Raw genomic sequence first — 22,499 nt, 5'->3', positions numbered from 1 at the left:
TCCCTATGCCTTACATGATAAAATAATTAGTTGAGTTATTTAGATTTAAAAGTTTTAGTCTAATACTGCTCTATCAAAAGTTTACATATGAATCACCAACAAGATGTGATTTCAGTGGTGAGTAGAATCAATTCAATGCTGAGTAGAATATAAATTTGAATTTCGAAAAGTTTATTTATTGAGATAAAAAATAACTTTAAATGCTCAATGTCCTGATAATTTTTAGAGCAGTGTCTCCTATTACGACAAAAAATAAGCCATGCTCATAAGGGTTCATGTTCGGGCATATTGATATTATTGGTCTAGTTAGTAGCTTTGGCTTATGACTTTAGGTCATCTAAGATGTACTATAAATAACTTGGCACATTAGTTTAAAGTTTATGCAAATTTTTCAAGAGAAGGTTACATTATGTAATAGTTATAAAACTAATCTTTATTCAAGTATTGGTTAGTGTTGGTTTCGCGAATTAATATACTCGTTAGAGTTTTCCACTTTTGTTATGGATGGTGAAGGTGGGCCGGTAGCAGTCGGCGCTATCAAGAGCTTTGCTCATGCTGCCACGCGTTCATTCGCTTTGATAAAAAAGAACGAGTTTCAATTCTTTCCACTATATATAATCTTTCTCTTAACGACAAACTACAAAAAAAGAAAAATCTTTTTCTGTAATTGAAAAAAAAAGAATAAATTGAAATCCAATTTCTTTTACTTATTTCAAATGAGTAAACCATCACTTCTGATTGTGCCTAGTCATATACAAGAATATAAAAGCTCAAGGTCCAATCGATAAAAGAACATATTGGGGATTTCGACCACCTAGTATATATTTAAATGTGCTACATAATAAAACTATATGTTATGTAATATATCATGCCTAATTATATAACAAATTACTCATAATTAATATTAAAGGATAAAAGTACATTTTGGACTTGTCCTCACCACGAAGCGCAAGCAGTGGATAGCAAACCGTTACACTGTAAAATATACTCCGTCCACTTCCTTTATGTATAGTTTGCCAATTGTGTTGTCAGATCTCATGATTGTAATCGATCGTTTATATGGGTCACATCTCATGATTGAAATGAAAAAGCATATTGATATAGCACTTTTGTTGACTATATGTACATTAATTATTTGCCAAGGTTTGCACTTTAAAATATCATTTAAAAAAAATTCCTTTGCTTTGGAGTAATCATCGGTCTTAACATGTTGACGCATGCAGAGGATTGAGATAATAATGTTTGGTCATCTATATATACGGGGACCACAAAAAGAATCTAATAGAAGCACATCTTCATATGTGTTGTTCCTGTTATGATGTCGGGGCATCAAAGACTAGTATAAAGTCATTCTCCCCACTTTTCAAAAGGCAAAAGAATTGTTGACTAATGTTGCTCCTGTCTTGTGATCCCACGTCTATCAACCGAAAGCATGCACCAGCAAATCGATCCCTCGAAATAGTCTTCAACGAATGTGCAGTTGTTCATTGGTAAGTCGGAGTTTTCACTAGCGGATCTTCGTTTCAAACGCAATGTTCAAAAATTTACCCCGATAACAGAATAAGTAATTATGAATTCATGAGATCGTGAAAAAGTTGAGCGGTTTTGAATTATGCGAGGAATATACGAGCCATCTATCATTCAAGTAACCCGAAATTAAGTAGGCATATTTCGTATTAATCGAATAAGAGTTCTCGTGCTTTGGAAAGGGAAGATGAGATGTCTTGATCCGTTTTTTTCTTTAATGTTAATGATGCGTAGTGAATAAGAGATAAGCTTATGGGGTGTTGATCGATGAAAGTTCAAGACCTCAACTTTGGTGCCAAAGCACCGTCAGTTCGTGCCTTAGCACCAAACCGAACAGCATGCTCCGTTCCTCAGCACGGGTTCTCCGTGCTACAACACTGACTCGCAAACAGTGTTTCAGTACCCGATTTCGGTGCCATAGCACCGTCTTGCCCAAGAAGATTCAGCTGATATTTTCCTTATTTGTCAAGATTTCTCATTAATTTATTGCGTAATTAATCTAATATTATGTTTCCCACTTTAGTTGGTCCCTTTTTTTAGTCGTATTGATATCTTTAGGGTTATAATTGTTGGAGAAAAATTGGAGAGTGTGAGAGGACAAAATGTCCCACACTGGTTGAAAGAAAAATATGAGAAAAGTTTATAAAAGACAAAAGCCCAGTAACCCATTGACTTAAGTTTTTGGATTGCATGTAGGCTTGAGTCCGAATTAGGCCAATTTTTATTTGAAAATTTATCCAACTGGTATCAGAGCCCATAGTTATAGTCCTGGGTGTGTAGGGCGGTTTCGTGCCGTGAGGTGCGCATAACGCGCATGTATGCGTGGGTCCGTCTGTGTGACCCGTAAGCTCGAGTGTAAGCGTAACGTGCGCCTCGAGCAGGCACCCGTTGTGTCCGATGTCGGGACATCGAAGTGAGGGCGGCTGTGATTAAGTCGTGTGGTCTCATCGATTGATTAAGGTCATGTGGCTCGTGTAAGACGACACGGTACCACGTGAGGGCGGGATGTTAGAGAAAAATTAGGGAGTGTGAGAGGGCAAAATGTCCCACACCGGTTGAAAGGAAAATATGGGAAAAGTTTATAAAAGACAAAAGCTCAGTAACTCATTGGCTTAAACTTTTGGGTTGCATATGGGCTCGAGTCCGAATTAGACCCATTTTATTTTAAAATTTATCCAACTCTTTTATAAACTTCCTCATTTTTTTTTTTTGAGAAGAGAAAAATTTCATTAACACTCTGTCTAATACAGAACACCTACATATATATATAAAAAAAAATTGTCATGTAACTGCCCTACGGTTTGAATTTAAACACAACATCATCTTAACTGCATACAAGAGATCAACTGAATTCGAATAACTAACTTATAGACAACATAATTGACAGAAGAAACATAATTGCATAGAGGAAGCCAAAGAAGCAACAATAATTTCCTTTAATTAGTTGTAATGGGATTTTTATTTAAACCTTTTGTAGGTCTATGGCCATAGGGAGACACGTTAAGTAAAATTTCTTTAGGTATAGTTTCGAGGGTTTTCTCGTTTATCATGGCCCTTATGGATATTTTAAGGATTATCGCCGCATAGTTCTTGTCTATTACGCTTATCTCGTTGCGTCATTTGAACTCGTTAATTTCCTAAAGTAATGTTGTTAATGTGATTTTTTTGCTCAAATTTGTCAACGTAATTAAGTATTGTTAAATATAAGGTATATATATTTGTTTTATAATTTCTAATTAAATTAAGAGAAATAGAAGCAAGCACAACCCCCTACTTATAACTAATAAGTTGTTTCATTGTAGGATGATTTATTAGACAATGGTGATTGTTGTAAATATTAGCTGGTACATAATTTCAACCTTTGTTACTAAATTAGATTTAACAGTTGGATTGATGGACCGACTACTAATATAGTTTTAATGTTATGAGAAAGAAGTGGTTCCACTTTTACATTTTGGAGGGGACCCTAGTCTCCTGCAATATAATGATTGCAGCAACCAGTAATTATGTAGTATTAAATTAAAACTTAAAATGGTCTCCGCCCCTGTTCACCGGCAAAAAATGCTATGGCTATCTAGACGACCATCGTTGACGATTCGCCGACGTAGTCTGATGGTACTTACCTAGCCGTTGTTCTGTTCGATGTTCTGTCCATCATCCTAGTGCCCATACGAAGGTGTGCTCGGTTTGATTAGTTCATGGTTGACTGCTATGTCCTATATTGTGTCGAGTTAGATATGGTTGCCATCCAACAGGTGTGATTCCTTGATGTTTCTAATGTTGTTTATGCTGTGGGTTTGCTTAATAAGGGTCTATGTCGTTGACCCCATCATTGGTAGTCGCTCCTTAGATGGTTGTATTTTGGCTAGTCCCGTGGTCGACGGGCTAGTCATTGCGTGGGTCGGTGGCCTCGACGACATCCCAATGTAATTACGGCGTGTTCAATAAAATATGCTTCATTGGATAAAAAAAATTAAAACTTAAAATTATTATAAAATACTTTTTTAACCTACAGAAATTAATATATAATTATTTAAATAAAATACTGTGAGATTACACTAGACATCATTTCTTGCTTTTCCTTTCGTGTGACCGAATTTTCATGCAGCATTACTCTTTTCTTCCTTTTTTTTTGTCAAATTTTCCATCAGATTCTTTTTCTTTTTTTTTTACATATGATTACATATGTAGGCATGCATGTGGAAGAGCTATGATTGCGATCGAACGGCCTCGTGAATATTCGATTAGCAATATCATTATGAGCACATCTTTGCCATTTCGAACACACGCATTAAAAACTCATAAGGAAACCCAAAGAAATGTAAAGTTTTCCACAGCGGTAGTGAAGACTTTAACCTTCTATTATTGGTGAGATATCTTTCATCTATTGGTTGAAAATGCTTCTTACTTTGACGCTGTCTTAATTCTAATCACGATGTGTTATTCATCCGTTTAAGTGATCATCAAGCTTGAATTTAATTTAGACCTTGAAAAGAGATTATGTTTATGGCACGATTTCCATTTTTTGGCGAATTAATGGCATACACCATTTATAGTTGCCCTTCGGGAACTCGGTTTGCACTACGCCATTTGCAAACCGTGGACAAGAGTGAGCAGTCGAGAAGAAGGGGAAGCCAGGAGGAATTGAAGCACGTCGAGACTAGCCTCCTCAGATTAATCTGCTAATTAAGCTTAGGTCCGGCCTGCTCATGTTGGACCCGTATGAGGTGATACCTGATCGAGATGGAGATGATTTAGCCGTTGCACAGGCTTGTTTACCCAACCACCAGCTAATATATGATAGGGGCCCTCTCAAGCGGGTGGCAGATCAAAGGTCGAATATCTCCTCCGAGGAAAGTTACATATGCTCATTGACCATAAAGAAGGAACCATGCGTTGGCAGAAATTTGTTTGTTGAACGCAAAGGGCATCAGAAAAAGGTAAAGAGATATTAACAAAGTAAAATTAAAGGAGGTGAAAAAAGATAATCGTGTAAAAGAATTACTAATGTATAATTTATTTACTTTTTCCGACTCCAAGGTGGACAAACATCCCCGGCGCCGCCCCTCAAAACCATCCCCGATTGAACACCGGAATATCGGTGAAGTAAGTCGCACCAAGACCCCTCGTCCATGATTCTCTAGGAGCCCGACAAAAGCCGTTTTGGGCTTCAATAATCTTGTGCTCATAAGCATGGCAGTAGTCAATAGTATCATTAGACTCAGAGGGGTGGCATCAAGTTGTATGGGATATGGAGGAGTCCATAGCTAACTACACAGTTGATTTTTAAGACTGAGAGCATTTAAATTCGATTCTTATCGGTGAAACTTCTCGAACTCTCCTTTTTTTTCTGTTCTCGTGTTCCCTCTTCTAGGTTCATCATGAACTTTGATTAAAATTAAAAAGAAAAAAAAATGCACCGCTCACGCCCATAAACTCTCTTCGATCTGGCCCAAAAAGAATCTTTCTTCATTCTTCCACGGCAAGATCCAAAGCCACTTTCATTACGAACACCATCTTCCTAGGCTGACGACCAAAAGCCAAATTTCAAATTGCATTGCGGTAAATTTCGTTGTACTCTAGACCAAGGTAACACTTTTTCTTTTCACTTTTTCTTCGGAGTAAATCTTGATATCCGAAAATTCGATAAACCCCGACTAATTCAATTCGAGTCAAGTCAGCTCATTAAGAAGTAAAGTTCTTTCACTATGAATTTCCTCCATTCAAAAGATTCAAACTCAAGACATTGTGTAAGGGAAACAAACGTTAAATCCCTTAAACTAACCACGATGGTTCCTTTCACTTATTTGTTTGACAATCGAAGGTACATCGATCAACTTAGTTAATCACTTTCTCATACAGTTACCAAACTATTGAAGATTGATGATTATTTATCATATCAAATATGAAGTTACATCACATGCTCATATTAAGAGAAATTTTGAAGGATAAGATAAGAGACTATGTTATATAAGGTTACGAATTAAGGAAAGTACTGGAAAAAATATTAGATTAGACTAACACATACATTATCCTCTTATAATACTTATTTCTTTTTTTCTTAATTCAGATTCGGAAGGCCTCTTACCAAGACAAAGTAACATTAAGTGCAGGATAATCCCAAAGAGTTTGGCCTAATGATTAATATGCATCCAAGTTTGCATCGAGAGTCGGGTTCGAATCCTCTTGGGTCACCGGAGCGCCTTTGGCGTAATTACCCGCTTCATGCGCCGCCGGGGGTTCACGGAGCCCCGGGGATTAATCGGGCGAACCCTGAACACCTCGGATTAGAAAAAAAAAAAAAAAAAAAAGAAACATTAAGTGCAGGATCTTTGACAGCATATGCATCATCAAACGGTCCGAATTTACCATGGAGTTCGGGATGAATCCCGTTAGGATCTTTGCGAGCTTAAGGGTGAGATAAATTGAGGTAGGGATGGGGTCCACAACACCACCCCAGGAGAGGGGGATGTGGATGGACATCAATCTCTGATTGGTCCGAAATCTATCCACCACACTTAGACAGATTTCCTCTCAAGATTTCACTTGTCCCACTTGGCTCCATACATATCCTTCCTTTTGATACTCCTCGCTTCATTCATTAACTAACTTTCTCCTGCTCCTCCACCCCTGCCTCTCAATAGCTCTAGAAGCCTTCCCATAAAATCTCTGCTGCAGAGAAAATATGGCGGCGGCTACCTCCGGTGCGGTGGTCAATGGGCTCGGCTCGACCTTCCTGTGCGGCGGCAAGAGGAGCCAGAGGCTGCTGTCCGGTGTGGGAGCCAGGACTGCTGGTAGTCCCGCTGGTCCTAGGAGGATGGTGGTCATGGCAGCTCAGCCCAAGAAGTCGTGGATCCCTGGCGTCAGGGGTGGCGGCAACTTCATCGACCCCGAGTGGCTCGATGGCTCGTGAGTCTCTCTCCGGCCTCTCTTTTCCTGTTTCTTTGGTGAAAACATATGGCTTATTGTTGTTATGTATTTGGAACTGAGCTCATGTTTGTCGAGCCTGAGTTGTCTCCGGTCTCGTTGTCGGCGAGCGAGATGCCGAGAACGTTCCCTCAAATCGTAGTAGCGTATCGCCTCGAGAAATAAATGGCTTGAACTTTTACCTCAGTTGGATTTTCCGGGGGTTGAGCGCGCAAATGTCCTCCTTAAGTTATATGGATGTTAATTGTTAAGTTAGGAGTAATGAGTTTTCCTCCTCTAACCATCATGATTACTGCAAATTCGGCGAGCTGTAAGACCCGACTTGTGACCGAATACTATTTTTTATGTGATCGTCTTGTTTAGAGAACTATCTGAATCGAAAAATGGAAACCTTTCAAAAACGGAATGAACCGCAGTGAGTATATCCTACATTTTTATGAAAAATAAATAAATATATTATCAGTTGCTAATCGACTGCCCTTTTCTGTAACTTTGCCACTGCAGACTCCCAGGAGACTACGGGTTTGACCCATTGGGCCTTGGCAAGGACCCGGCATTCCTGAAGTGGTACCGGGAGGCCGAGCTGATCCACGGAAGGTGGGCCATGGCAGCAGTGGTCGGCATTTTCGTCGGCCAGGCCTGGAGCGGTATCCCATGGTTCGAGGCTGGAGCAGACCCCGGGGCGATTGCACCGTTCTCGTTTGGGTCACTACTTGGAACCCAGCTCATCCTCATGGGCTGGGTGGAGAGCAAGCGGTGGGTCGACTTCTTCAACCCGGACTCCCAATCTGTGGAGTGGGCCACCCCATGGTCTCGCACTGCTGAGAACTTCGCAAACGCTACCGGTGAACAGGGATACCCTGGAGGCAAGTTCTTTGACCCACTGGGCTTAGCAGGCACAATCAAGGACGGTGTCTACATCCCTGATACTGAGAAGCTCGAGAGGCTCAAGGTCGCCGAGATCAAGCATGCCCGGATCGCTATGCTGGCTATGTTGATCTTCTACTTCGAGGCAGGGCAAGGAAAGACTCCTCTTGGAGCTCTCGGGTTGTAAGCGAGGAATGTGAAAGAGCATGTGTAGATAATTTGAGTCCATAAACAGGAGATGATGAATCTATCTTCTTCGGGCTTATTAGCCCACGTTGATAAATTCAAATTCTTTGCTCATGCTCTCTCTACTTCACTGTTTCACCGTACTTTCAGGTAGAACACGACCAGGGAGACCGCGAGACAATCCAAAACTATGCTACCACATCAGACAATCGCATTGTCCAGTACAATACAATTAGCTGTGGTTTTTGATCTTGTCCGTGGACCTGTGTCCAAATTCCGTACACAGGTCCAATTCGGAATTTTCACCGAGCCTTCCACCAGAGAGAGCATAGGAATTGCAGCAAACAAGATGGGACAAAACGAGGCCATTTGGTATAATTCGGGTACATTCTAAGTCGAAACAGTCGATGATACAATCAGGAAAGAAAATAACAATGTGATAACAAAAAAAAAACACGTTCTAGGAATTCTCATGGCATAAAATCCTGTCTGTCTCGTTTCCATCTTCAACAAAGCCAAGCTATCCATTAGCTGTAACAGAGAAACCAAGCAAATATCTATGATTCAATCGACCATTTAAGTCGAGAAGTCGATGTGCGTCCTCATCCATAACAGTCAAAGCATAGAAACCTTTCACTCTCTGCCAAAGCAATAATGGGTTCTTGGTCTCTTAGTAAGATCCTTCTTGCTTCGGTTCTGATCACGTTTTCAAACCAAAACGTTGCTGGAGGAGGGCCTGCAACAGGTTACGACAGACAGGAGAGAGATGCCCTCTATGCTCTCAAAGCCAATTTCAATCACCCATTTCTGAACAAAAACTGGACAGGCCTGCAGTGTTACATGAACGAACCGCCTTACTGGTATGGGATTCAGTGCATAAATGGAAGGGTCACGGGGATCTTGTTAGAAAACATGGACCTCACTGGAACCATAAAATTCGACACGTTCATCTTCCTCCCGGAGCTGGTTGCCTTAAGCTTTCGGAACAACTCGCTCACGGGGACCCTGATGAACTTCGCCGCCAATCAGCAGCTGACAAGTGTTGACCTATCCGGCAACAAGTTCCATGGCCCAATCTCTCAGTCTCTCGCAAGTCTCGATCTTTTGATCTCGCTTCAGCTCCAGGGGAACAACTTGACAGGCCAAATTCCTGAGTTCGATCAACCCACGCTGATCCTGTTCAATGTGTCGAACAACAATCTCAGCGGGCTAATCCCTTCAACCCGAACCCTCCAGTCTTTTGGGCCTGACTCATTCTTGGACAACCCCAAATTGTGTGGTCCGCCCACCTTGAACTCATGCAATTTGAGCACCTCTAAAGAGCAACAAGATGGGTCGCAGGCTCCCGAGCAGCCTCCAGGTGAAAGCAACACAAAGTCGAACAAGAAAAACTCTTCCTTATCTCATTATGCAGTTATCTTCCTGCTCTTCGATGTTGTTGGGCTTGTTGCCGTTGTTATCCTGTTCTTCCTGTACTACAAGAAATCCAAGGAGCTGAAGAAGTTCATGAAGGACGAAAACAAGGAGGAGGAGGAGGAGGAGGAGGAAGACGAAAGAGTGCGAGTGCAAGTCCAAGTGCAAGGCAGGAGATTGGAGGAGGCCAACAGAGACCAAGAAAAGCCCGAGGAAGCAGTAGTTGAGGGCAGGAGGTCCGTGTTCGGTGCAGAAGAAAAGGAAGGGAAGCTCGTATTTATGGACAAGAGCATAGCCAATTTCGAGCTCAGTGATCTCCTCAAGGCGACCGCGGAGGGCCTGGGCAGAGGGATCTTCGGGAATAGTTACAAGGCGCTGCTAGAGGATGGGCAAGCCGTGGTTGTGAAGAGGCTGAGGGATCTGAAACCGATGACAGACGAGGAGTTCACAAGGAAGCTAATTTCCGTTGCCAGCCTGAGTCACCTGAACCTGCTGCCTCCCCTCGCTTACTACTACTCCAAGGACGAGAAGTTGCTTGTGTACCGATTCGCCGAGAAGGGCAACCTCTTCAACCGCATCCATGGTGAGTGCAGAACTTATATTTAAGCCCATTCTCATTCGATTTCGATCAATTATAGGATTAAAACCAAGTACCTCTATCAATATCATCATTATCGTCATCGAGTCAATACTTTCGGTGCCAAAACTGATCGTCAATAAATTAAGTCAGAAGTTTGTAACTGAAATAACCGAAATTTGCAGGAGGAAGAGGAGGCCGAGACCGGGTACCGTTCAGGTGGAATGCAAGGCTCTCAGCTGCCCGAGGCGCCGCGCTGGCGCTAGAGCACCTCCACCGCAGCTCCAGGGCCTCAAACGGCATCGTCCCGCACGGGAACCTCAAATCCTCCAACGTCCTTTTCGACCAGAATGGCGAAGTCCTCATCACCGACTATGGCTTCGCATCACTCATCGCGGCCCCGATCGCCTGCCACTCCATGATGGCCTACAAGTCGCCAGAGTACCAGAGCAGCAAGAGGATCTCCCACAAATCCGACGTCTGGAGCTACGGGGCCTTGCTGCTGGAGCTCCTGTCGGGCCGGATCAGCGCATTCTCGGCCCCGCCGGGGACCAGCGGCGTGAACCTCTGCACGTGGGTGCACAGGGCGGTGAGGGAGGAGTGGACGGCTGAAATATTCGACGTGGAGATATCGGTGCAGAGGAACGCCGCCCCAGGGATGCTGAGGCTGCTGCAGCTGGCGCTCCGGTGCTGCGACAATGCGCCGGAGAGGCGGCCAGAGATGGCGGAGATTGTGAGGGAGCTGGCGAGCATGAAGCCGGTGGATTCGGAGGACGAAAGCGACATGTCGTACGATCGGTCACTGACGGACGAGTCGGCGTCGACCAGCGCCTCGGGACCGGCCGGCGATGAGAAATCACGGTGATCCGGACCGGAGAGTTTGGGCACTTTAAATTTAATGGTTAATTGCAGAACTCTCCCTCAACTATCATTTCTTCTCACGAATTTTCGCTGAACAATTTTTTTGACGAATGCCCCCCCCCCCCCCCCCCCCCCCCCCCCCCCCCCAATAATCTTCGAATTTGATGACTGCCTCCCCGCGGACATGTCGGAGTTTAGCTGAACTCGAAGTCTCGAATCGAAAAGGCCAACTAGTTCTTTTGTTAAGAGCAACACACCAACCGGAGGAAGAACGCAGGGCAGGGATCTTATTTCATATATAAAATCGAAGATTTGGGCTCGCATTGATTCTGAGGAGCGAGATTCAATCAACATTTTCAATGACAATTGACAACCAGTAAAGATTACGAGCAGTTTGTTGTTTTTCTATGAAAGGCGACTCCCTTGAGATGTCGGTTTGGAAAGTGACAAAGATAACGATCTATGCAACTTTGTATCTTGTGATGTCAAACATCAATTGTGCTATACTACTGAAATTCCTATTCAACAAAAGTGCTGGAAATTCATCTTATTTGTTTGATAATCTTTTTGCTCGATAGAAAAGATTTCTAAGAATTTTTCTTCAAAGAAAAAGAGATTTTGTGATATGCATGGAGATATCTTGATGAACAACGTGCCCTATCAGGAACCATTTTCTCCATTTTCCATCTATCCCAATAAAATAAAGTGTTAATAGTAAAAAAAAAACTCACGAAATTTACACTTTTTTTTTAATTCTAGCGCAACCTTTTAAAAATTACCAAAAAATGCACGACCTTTCATTTTAATCTTAAATATAACACGGCTTTAAATTTTTCGTCAATTTTAGACGATAGTACCACATATCATCACGATATTAGGTGAGTGGATCCCATTTCTTTTTATTTAATTAAAAACTTTGTGGAAAAAAAAGGATTAGCTGATGGGCTGAGGCCCGAAGAAGGAGGAAACGACGGTGGTGGCCTCGATTGCAACCACCATCGCCCCAATCGAGATCGGTGACGATAGCAGGGGTGATGAATCCTGCATCGTTGCCGACCCCGATTGAGGTTCCTTCGATTCCAGTGGTGGCGGCCTTGATTGCGGCTAGCACTACCCCAATCAAGGTCGACAATAACGGATTGAGGTGGTGGTGGCCGCAATCGAGACCATCACCGTCAGAATTGAAGGAGCCCCAATTTTGAGCTCGTTCGATTCCGGCTCACGGCCACCGCCGCCTCAATTAGGGTCGGCGACGATAGCAGGGGTCATCATCGACCCAATTGGGACAGTGGTGGCTGCAATCAAGGCCACCATCGCCAGCCCCCTCCTTCTTTGAGCCTTAGTCGACCCCTCCCTTTTTTTTGAATTTTTAGAAGTTTTTATTAAATAACAATAAGTGGGACCCACTTATCTAATAACGTAACCACACATGGCATTACCGTTAAAATTGACGGAAAATTTAACGTCGTGCTAGATTTGAGACTAAAATGAAAGGCCGTGCTTTTCCAAACAATTTTCGAAATGTCGTGCTCGAATAAGAGAAAAGTGTAAATGTCGTGTTTTTTTAGGTTATTAACCCTAAAATAAAGGGTCAAGGACCTTCGAAGATGTTCCATAATTTAGGCCATACTAAAGGATGTTCCAATCTATAAGAATGAAATGAAAAATAATAAAGTTGTGGGGCAAATCAAAAAATTACTAATTTTTTTGGATTAATAACAAAAAAATAAAATTTTCACATTTTAACCATAATACAATTTTTTTTATTAACTTAACACACAAATTTTCTATTTGATAATAATTCTAATATAGCGTCAAATTTTTTATTAATTTGGACGGAATCGAGGTAGCAAAAGGCGTCGGCGATCCCAAACAGGGGAGGTCACCGGCAACTCCAATTGGGGTGATGACCGGAATCGTGACTTCACCTACCGTTGAGGATTCTCCTGATTCCGGGAGAAAGGGGCCTCGATTTCGGTCACCACTCCCGATTATGATCGTCGTCGCCCTCCTCTTGATTGGAATTGTGACGCCCTATGTAGTCTCTATTCTATTTAAATTAACTAAAAGTTTGACGCCATGTTTGATTGTTTTAATTTTGTGTTTTTTTAGGTTAAGGAAAAATGTTTATGCTAGTAAAAAAAAAACTCTTTTTCTTTGAAGGACAAGCAGTCGGCAAAAATCGAAGAGACCAACGTCGCCAAACCCAATCCTCTGCTTTTCTTGATCCACTGATAAATCAAGAAACCCAACAAACCATGGCGGGCGATGCGGTACGAAGCAATCCCAAGAACAAGAGCCGGAAGAAGAAGAACAAGCGCGGTGGGACGAAGAAGAAGATGACGGTCGAGCAGAGCGCGGCCTTCAGGTCAGTGACAGAGTGGGTCTTCTTGGATTCTCAGTCCCCATCTTCATCAGCTGACGCTGCCGCTTCTTTCATGGTGGATGATTTTGGTGTTCAGAAGAGCCTGGGGAGAGGTGGGCAGAGGGTGGTGTTCGAATTGCACTGTCACTCCAAGTTCAGTGATGGGTTCTTGTCCCCTACTAAGCTCATTGAGAGAGCTCACCGCAATGGCGTAAGTCAAAAACCTTTGAGTTATGTGTCTGTGCTTATTCTGCGAATAGCTTGCACAAAATGTGACCTTGAAGTGACTTGGAAATTGGGAATTAGAGAGAGAAGGAACAGTTGTCGATGGAAAGCTGTCATTTTGTTAATATATAATGGAAAGTTTTGATTTTGAGTGTGTACATATGTATTATAGATGGGGTACATGTTCTTGACTCAATACTAGGTTGCATTGGATTTACTGTGTTGTTCGTACTTTAAATGGTGTCGAAGGAATTAAGATAAATAGCAATTTGCAGTGTCTTACCAAAATGATCTGGTATTCGAAGGACATGGTCGGGCATAGTGTGTTGACAGTGCTTAGGATGAAAGCTCCCATGTAGAGTAGAGATCACAGACGTTACTTTCTGGCGGGTCCGATGAGCAATATTTTCGCATATATAAACCCTATATCTGTTTCCAGATTATGAAGTCGAAGACACATCACCCAGTTTATGGTGTCCCTCGGGTAGATTGGCTTAATATTCTATAGTTTGAGAAGGAAATTCCTCCAAGGACTGACAGACTACAGATCTTTATGACTGGACAAGAAAAGCTTCGATTATTTTCTTTTTCTGTTTTATCTTTTCTATGGAACTCCCTGAAGCACTGCTCGTGAATTCAATTTTTTTCTTGTTTAACACAGCTTTTTTAGCATATCTAAGCTTTCTGTCCAGTGGGGATGCAGCATTCAACTAATTATGTAAGTGACAATGTGCTTATAACAGGTGAAAGTTCTTGCTCTGACAGATCACGACACATTATCGGGTATACCTGAGGCCCTAGAAGCAGCTCGGAGACTCAATATCAAGATTATCCCTGGTGTAGAGATCAGCACTATATTCACTTCTTCTGGGTCTCGCTCTTGATCTCTTGCTGATTTTTTCTCTTCCTTTTGTATAATCTTCTTGCATGCAAAGGATCTAGAATGATCAGTCCCAAATTCAGGAATGGAACAAGGATCTTGGGATAGGTAGTTAGGTCTATTAGAGATTGGAGAGGTTCATAGAGAGAGGGTAAGAGGGACGTGGGGGAAGCAAAATTTGATATTTATCGAAATCTTAGAGACAAATATATGTTACACGAATTTTCATTCCCTTTTTATGATGCTGGTAAACAGTGATATCTCTTACTAGTAACTGATTATCAACAGATTGGATCCCCAGACAGAGGAACCAGTGCACATACTCGCGTACTACAGCAGCTGTGGGCCCACGAGGTATGAGGAGCTAGATAAGCTCCTCTCCAACATACGGGAAGGCCGATTTATCCGTGCTCGGGACATGGTCGCGAAGCTCAATAAGCTAAAGCTTCCCCTCAAATGGGAGAGCGTTGCCCGAATTGCCGGCAAAGGTGTAGCACCAGGAAGATTGCACGTTGCCCGTGCGATGGTTGAAGCAGGCTATGTGGAGAATCTGAAGCAGGCCTTTGCTCGGTATCTTTTTGACGGTGGGCCTGCCTATTCAACGTAATTCTCCTCAGCTATTCGGCACTTGTTCATTTGCTTCTGTTCGATTTCTTTCCTTGTTAATTTTTCTCTTTCTGGTTGTTCAGAGGGAGTGAGCCTTCTGCAGAAGAAACAGTGCGATTGATACATGATACAGGGGGTGTTTCTGTTCTTGCACATCCATGGGCTTTGAAAAATCCCGTCCCGATCATCAGAGGTCTACGAGAAGCCGGTCTTAATGGACTAGAAGTCTGTAGAAGTGACGGGAAATTGTCAGGTATAAATCAAATTGTGGATTGTTCATCCCTTTGGTGTTGAAAATGGGGAACTACAGGAGTTAATTGTATTTTCCTGATTGGGTTTAAACAGCGTACAGTGACCTAGCCGATACTTACGGTCTTCTGAAACTTGGAGGATCAGATTTTCATGGGAGAGGCGGGAACAGCGAGTCCGAGCTCGGAAGCGTAAACCTCCCCATCATTGCCCTCCATGAATTCCTCCGAGTTGCAAGACCAATTTGGTGCAAAGCAATAAAAGACATTTTACAAACTTATGCTGACGAGCCCTCTGACGTGAATCTAGCTAGAATCACAAGGTTTGGGAGGATCAGGGTTTCGAAAGGAGTCTCTTCTGCAGGATCTAGTGAAGAGGACTTGATCGAACGTTGCCTGTCTTCGTGGTTGACAGTTGAAGAGAGGCAAAATGCGGAGTTCAAAGTTATTCAGTCAAAGTTTTCGAGCGTCTCGATTCAATAGATGGTAGAACAGCTAAGCTCTTTGTTGCTTTTAGACCACACCATGTATCAATTTGAGAAATTAATTCCTGCAGATGCAGGTGGTCTTTTTGTTCCATATGTGTTCTTTCGATGATAGAATCCTACTCCATTTCTATGTAACATATCATATCATACTATGAACTTGATCGACCTTATGTAAAGTATATAAGATCTGGGCACAGGATAATCGGAGACAAATTAGTCTGATCTGAGTTTTTGAGCAAAATTTTGCGCATCACGTCACTTACAAACTGCCAAACCTGAGACCAAAATCAGAATTCTCATGATCATGACCCGCTGGAAACCTATCTGCCTAGAAGGCTAGAAAGAAATGAGAGAGAGAACATGGACGAGGACCCTCTTCAACACGATACTGGTGCAAATACATGGAAACGAAGATCATTTAACTGAACTTGCCGAGCTGCCTCTTCTTCTTAATTGCTCTCTGACCATGATACACAAATGAATCTACTATTCCTGCCACCGTGAATATTCCTGAGAGAAAAAAACGAAGCGGATCCATTGATAACTGAATTATAATGATGCAGGGTTGAGAATAATAACTCGATAATTATATTATCCATCAACGAGAAGCACATCACAGGAGGGAGAAGGGGGGAGGGAGAAGGGGGAACCTCCAACTATGGCACAGATATTTGTGATGAAGTGCAGAAATGGTATGTGCTCTTCCTTGAAAGTAACCTGCACAAGTGCGACCAATATAACCAAGTACCGTTATTTTGGCGTGAAGTTATATAGAATATCTACAGATATTATGACACTGATACCTCTTCAGAACAATGATTCTTAGAATGAGAACATGAAATTCATTGGTGGAATCAACTAGAAAAATTTGCTACCGAAGAATAAAACTTTGCAGTTGGGCAAGAGGCATGAAGGACCATCAATTCTACTCTAAAGCTCCTGATATATGATAGACGTACACACAAGGAGCCGACCAGTTACCTTTATCGGATTAAAGTCATAGAAGAAGAAAACTCCAGGGAAAGCTTGAGGGCGTCCTACTTCGTTACTCCTGAAGTGCTCTGTCACTGAGTACTGAATATAGAGACAATATGGCCCAATCATCGGAAATCCGAGTCAACCAAGCAAATCATTACAAAATTTCTTGGCAGAGATTATCCTGGCAAGATTATTCAATCACTGCGTTACCTGATTTGACTTGATAGTGCGGCCCCTGATATCTGTATATACCGTCGGAACAACCTGAAAATTGCAGAAAATGTTTGCATGGGCATACTTAACAGGACTAGGGATAGAAACTATTTACATCTGCTTTACCAGAATATTCATCACAATTTTACGTCATGCAAGTTTCATTTTTTTTAAGCTACCGAAAGAACAACGAATGATCTTTCTAGAACCCACCAAGAAACCACACTAGTTCCAATTAAAAGGAAGTTCAGCCTGTCACTCTACTTCTTATGAAACAGAAACTAGAGAGAGAAAAAAACAATTAAAATGCAAGCCTGTCCACATTACTGACCTTGATGAAGTACTGGTACATGCCATACTGAGAATCGTGTGCCCACTGTACCCTGACAATAAATAAGTTCAAAGACTTAGACACAAGTCTCTTGATGAAGCAGTCACGAGGCTTGAAAGCTAAGGAGAGAAATTCTCACCCATCGAGAGGATTCACCACACCTGGGAAGTAGTCACCAAATGATAATCTATTGATCTTATGGCTTATCTGGTAAAAAGGTATTCAACAAGCAAATAGTTCAATTTCAAAAATGAAAAATAAATTCAGCTAAAACAATTTAAGGGAAAATGAAATGTATCTATAAGTTCCTACATTGTAGATATCATTTTGGATAGCAAGCAAATCCTGCAAGTTGACACTTGAATGATGGAAGCTTTTCCCAGGGGAAAAATGGAAATTTCCAGCCACTTTGTTCACTTCCAGAGAACCGTAAATATTACATCCTTCTCCTTCTTCTTCCTTCACTTTCTGAACAAAACCTTCTCGCTTGCACTAATGGAAACAAAAGTTCAAAAAGAAACTTAGAACATATGAACGAGAAATATAAACAAGAAATTCTTTAAACTTAGTACATATGATTTAGCCTTGTCCAATATATAAACGACAAATTCTTTAAACGAACCTGGTCAATCAATTCCACATTTGTTATTGCCCAACCTTTCTTCCTGTATGCCTCACGAACCTCTTCACATGTGTTACAGCAATGTTCATCTGACTGGACAGGAGAAGGGAGGGGGGGTTGGTTAACTAATAATTCTACGGACCTTAACCTTCCAACTAAGCATGAGAAAATGGTATGGATCACAGACTAGACGCATAAAACAATAATTGTACTGCAACTCCAAAAATTGTGAGCAGAAGGATGAGGTGACAGATGGAGATGATAAGACAGGTATACCGTTTCAGCGCCATAGCACGTCCCACAGTATGTTTCGTTGTGTTCAAGCCTCCCACCATGCTTCTGCAAAGGCGTCTCAATCTGATATAACAGCAAAAGCAGAAGTTAAATAATGCAAAATATATTAGTGAAGATGATGCTCCAAGATAGAAATGAATTTTTAATAAACAACAAGAGACAATTATCCAAGCATTAGAGGGGAAATCAGAATGATATCTACTGCAAGGTCAAGCGACAGAGATGGTAAGTAACAAAAATTTTTCATAAAATTCTAAGTTCTGCAAAAATTGCAATTTTTAACACATATGCTAGTGCTAGCACAAAGAAATCTAAGCGTGCAGTTTTTAACTTGTCCATAAAAACTAATTATGCCTGATATCTAGAAAAAAGCTATATCTTATATTATATGTCGCCTTATTAGGACATAGAACCCTGGCCTTCTAAACTCACATCGAAATATATGAGCAATACAGTACTCTTTTGAACTGTTTTTTTTTATTATTAATTATTTCAACAGCTCTTTCAGTAAGCATGAAATGAAACTTTACTGTTACAAAGTCTTTCTTGCACTAACCTTTGGTGAACCTATCCCGTCTGGCCGAATCTCGATAACATTGTGATGAGCATCAATTCTTTTCTTGGTTATGTCGTGCCTCTGCAGTAAACCAAGGCAATGCTATTTTGAGTGAAGGAACCAAGAGAAACAATGAAAAGAGCACTGGGAATGGTCAAAACATTTCAAACAACAAATGCACAGCAAAAGTAATGAAGGAAAAGCCAATTCTAAGGGAGTTCAACAGCACGTACGATATCAATATGTTGCTCTCCGCTGATATCCATGGCATCAACACTGAGCAGCGAACAGGGAATGGAGGGAAAGGTAACATCAAACTGCAGTTATATACATAAGGGCGAGTGAGCCGAAGAAGAAGCACCGATTTACTATCAGAAAGAAAAATGGCATTATAACATCACATTAGGACTTCAGTTCCACGTCAGATACATTAATGTAATAAAACTTTTCCAGCAGCCATAAATCAGAAGATATTTCTTCATCAGACTCACTCTGGAAAAAATGAAAATCACGTTTTTGCAGCAGTAAGTCATAATGAAAAGGATTATTACGTTTATACGCAGCTTTTCTCCTCTTGAAGTATCAACAAGAAGCTTCGTTTCATTAACAGTGTGAAGGTACAATCCTGCAATATTGCAGTATACTCAGAATGATTTAGAGGGAAAGTAGTTTAAAGATAGATGTACCTGCAAGGTTGCAGTATACTCAGAATGATTTGAAGGGAAAATAGTTTAAAGATAGAGACCTGGTAACAAACTATTGACAATGAATGTGCAGAGGCGAGGACTACATGTCCATAACAGAAAAGCAAGCAGCAGAAACGGACTGCTGAGGGGAATGCAAAGACAAGAATGAGAGTGTCGGGGCTACTCATACAGCTTTCTCCAATTTTTTTAAGTGAACTAGAATCAATATATATGACCTAATCCAGCATATATACACTAGCACCAAAGCTTTGCCGAGTCGACATTTTGGAAGCGTCAGTCATCAACCATATATGGTATGAAACACTTTAAAGAGCCTGAATTTGAAGGATCAAGTGACCCTTTTCCAAACTTCTTCATTAAGAGCCAAACTGGATCGAAATAATAGCCTGCTTGAATCTCAAAACACTTCACAGAAGACCCGTAACGCTTAGAAACAGCACAAAACCGCGTGATTTGCTCAGTTCGCAAAAGCTCAAACCTTTCACCGCTAGCTAGTCGACCAGACAGAGCACAAGCAGCCCTTTGAGGCGTTGATTAAACAGAGTAGGATGCTGGGTCAAACAGAATTCCAATATCCCTTGATTTTGACGTCATATCACATCAAGGATATACAACCAGCAACCAATGAATTGAACCAACCAAAGAGCAGAAGGCAAACCCATACAAAGGAAGGTGGGGAGAATCAAATCCAAATCCAGAGCATATGATTCGGCAACAACAGAGAAAAGAGGAAAAAGGGGGAAGAAGGGGTATTGTAATTTGTATGGATGGCGGGGTTCAGGGACATACTGAACTCGGAGAAGAAGAGGAAGAGGGTGAGGAGGGAGGAGACGAGGGTGATGACGCCGCCCGAGAGGGTCCGGCTGTAGAAGTCCTCATTGATCTTCGGGTACGCGTCGAGCGTCCTCAGCTTATTGAACACCTTCTCCATTCCTCTAGTCCCGCTGCAGCTTCTCTGGCCAGCCGCCCCCAGTCGAATCCCCGGGCGAGAGGGGAGAGGCGGCGGCGGTGGACGACGTACGGACGGCCGGCGGGCGCGTTTGTTGACGCGCTGTTGAAGACGGAATCGGTAAAGTTAGCTGAAGAACGACAAACTAGAAGGCGCCCACCAAACCAACCCACCCACCGGCAGGGAGAGTAGACCGGCCCGTGAAATCTAAAAGGGAATGCCAATGGATGGATTCAAGAAAATTGTTCTGTTTGAAACCAAAAAAAAGAACACATCCGATGGTCGATGGATGGATGGACGGACCTACCGAAGTATCCTGCCTGAGTCCACTGTTCAACCTTATTCTTATTTTCCATTTTATATTTATTTAATTTTTTTTGTAAACTTGGAAATATAATTTGTATAATATGCAATATCTATATACAATACATATATTGCTTTTCCCCAATATGAATGATATCTCGCACGCTTTTTTCTTTTTTCTTTTTTCTTTTTTCTTTTTTTACTAAATTATAATCTATTAGATTAATTCATCCGCGCGCGACGCAGAGCATGAAGTCTTTCAACAATAATTTTTAGATTTCATTTATTCTTATTACTGTTATATTATCAAAAATTACTTGGACTTATTATCATAGTCATAATCACAATGTGAATAAATTTAATGGTATTAGTTATTTCTAGCAAAATTTCGGGTAATCAATGAGAATATAAAGGCATATCGATACATCAGATTAAAAGATTATTCCTTATCAAAGAATTTTTTAATAGGAGATGATAAAATTTAGAAAATTGAAAATAAATAACCAAATGAAAATAAAATTTGAAAAATTTAATGTCTGTGTTTTATATAAAAAAAAGTATTATATCATGTATAAATGTAAATAAAAATAATATATTGCAGTAGAAAAACTTATTTTTAGTGGGAAAATACTACAAATCATGAAATGTACTTGAAACATTTGTATTAACTATTATTTAGAGTATAGATATGTGACACAATTATAAATATAAATATTTAGTAATAAATAAACATATTTCTCTTAAAGAATCTATTTCACAATCATTATCCTTTATTTTTTGATAATAAGGGAGGCACATAAGCCTATTATGAGGAAATAAACTAAAACTAAATAAATAGGCACATAAGTCCCATTGGTGATGATCGAATCCATGACCTTTTGGTTCTGAACGGCGCTTTGTACAGATTTTTTAGCTTAATGTATAGATTTTTTACCAAAAAATGATCATAATATAAACATAAATAAAAGTAATATTTTATTTGCTGGAAACTTATTTTTAATGGAAAAATACTAAAAATCATGGAGCATATTAGAAAGATTCGTAATAATTATTGTTTAGAGTGTAGATACGTGATGATATAATTATAAATATAATATGTGATAATAAGAGAACATATTCCTCTTAAAAGTGTTCTCAAACCGTTCTAGGAAAACAAGTAGAATTCTTTTATGTCCTCTACAAACACAAGATCAGATCAAACAACGCTAAAATAAAAATGATTATAGAGACTCCTTATGGTGTGTTCGTGATATTCTTAAAATGAGAAAATCTTAAATGATCTTACCTCGTACTTATGTATCGAGAAAAAATTAATAAAAATTATTTAATAAAAAATATTAATGATAATTATTCGAGTTATTTGTATCAATTTTTTTATTTCATGTAATTTAATTGATGATTTTAAAGAAAAAGATAAATTTAGAAGTGCCCGTTTCATCCCCCGCTAATTGCTGAAGAAGGAATTATTAGAGGTCGGCGTCGGACTATAATTTCATCGGTCAGGGTCAGTCTTTCCACGTGTGGTGCCAAGTCAAATCTTCTTTTTTTTCTTTTTTTGCGACACGGGGTGCATTTTTTTAATCAAATAAAAGGAAAACTTGACGAATTATGGGACATGGTATATTTAAAAAATAAAAGTATTAACTAAAGTTTATGATAGATTTAAAAGAAAATTCAATTCGGGTAATTTCGTGCCATTCATCTATCCTTATGTATATATACGCTCGATTTTGCTTAAGATAGCTTAGCTACCATAGTAAATGGTGGGAGGGAATTCCCAAATCTAGAATGCATATGTTCATATTATGGTAGATGGCATCATCATTTGGTTTGATTAGACCGACGGGTCATTGCCAACGATAACTTCGGATTCAAC

At 40.7% G+C, this 22,499-nt stretch overlaps 4 protein-coding genes across 4 annotated transcripts; 3 read left to right on the top strand and 1 right to left on the bottom strand.

Annotated features, from left to right (window-relative positions):
• Nucleotides 1-6,616: 6,616 nt before the first annotated feature.
• Nucleotides 6,617-8,132, top strand: LOC116205262 (chlorophyll a-b binding protein CP24 10A, chloroplastic). The gene is made up of 2 exons (XM_031537798.1): nucleotides 6,617-6,936; nucleotides 7,459-8,132. Exons 1-2 carry the CDS (start codon nucleotides 6,713-6,715, stop codon nucleotides 8,006-8,008), a joined length of 774 nt encoding a protein of 257 aa, XP_031393658.1. The 5' UTR covers nucleotides 6,617-6,712; the 3' UTR covers nucleotides 8,009-8,132.
• Nucleotides 8,133-8,268: 136 nt separating this feature from the next.
• On the top strand, nucleotides 8,269-10,887 carry LOC116205260 (probable inactive receptor kinase At1g48480). The gene is made up of 2 exons (XM_031537797.1): nucleotides 8,269-10,003; nucleotides 10,183-10,887. Exons 1-2 carry the CDS (start codon nucleotides 8,662-8,664, stop codon nucleotides 10,860-10,862), a joined length of 2,022 nt encoding a protein of 673 aa, XP_031393657.1. The 5' UTR covers nucleotides 8,269-8,661; the 3' UTR covers nucleotides 10,863-10,887.
• Nucleotides 10,888-12,994: 2,107 nt separating this feature from the next.
• Nucleotides 12,995-15,761, top strand: LOC116204686 (5'-3' exoribonuclease). The gene is made up of 5 exons (XM_031536888.1): nucleotides 12,995-13,434; nucleotides 14,192-14,319; nucleotides 14,617-14,931; nucleotides 15,018-15,187; nucleotides 15,280-15,761. The coding sequence occupies exons 1-5, from the start codon at nucleotides 13,117-13,119 to the stop codon at nucleotides 15,663-15,665; spliced, it is 1,317 nt and encodes a 438-aa protein (XP_031392748.1). The 5' UTR covers nucleotides 12,995-13,116; the 3' UTR covers nucleotides 15,666-15,761.
• Nucleotides 15,762-15,864: 103 nt separating this feature from the next.
• LOC116204687 (endoplasmic reticulum-Golgi intermediate compartment protein 3-like) lies at nucleotides 15,865-20,615 on the bottom strand. Its single transcript, XM_031536889.1, has 13 exons — nucleotides 20,161-20,615; nucleotides 19,216-19,289; nucleotides 18,898-18,981; nucleotides 18,665-18,745; nucleotides 18,091-18,171; nucleotides 17,815-17,907; nucleotides 17,505-17,684; nucleotides 17,332-17,399; nucleotides 17,193-17,244; nucleotides 16,859-16,912; nucleotides 16,652-16,744; nucleotides 16,321-16,387; nucleotides 15,865-16,180 (listed from the first exon to the last, which is right to left on the bottom strand). Exons 1-13 carry the CDS (start codon nucleotides 20,300-20,302, stop codon nucleotides 16,089-16,091), a joined length of 1,161 nt encoding a protein of 386 aa, XP_031392749.1. The 5' UTR covers nucleotides 20,303-20,615; the 3' UTR covers nucleotides 15,865-16,088.
• Nucleotides 20,616-22,499: the final 1,884 nt, after the last annotated feature.

The sequence above is a fragment of the Punica granatum genome, chromosome 4, assembly GCF_007655135.1.
Source record: "Punica granatum isolate Tunisia-2019 chromosome 4, ASM765513v2, whole genome shotgun sequence".
NCBI classification, from domain to species: Eukaryota; Viridiplantae; Streptophyta; class Magnoliopsida; order Myrtales; family Lythraceae; genus Punica; species Punica granatum.
This window is presented reverse-complemented; position numbering and strand designations above follow the sequence as displayed.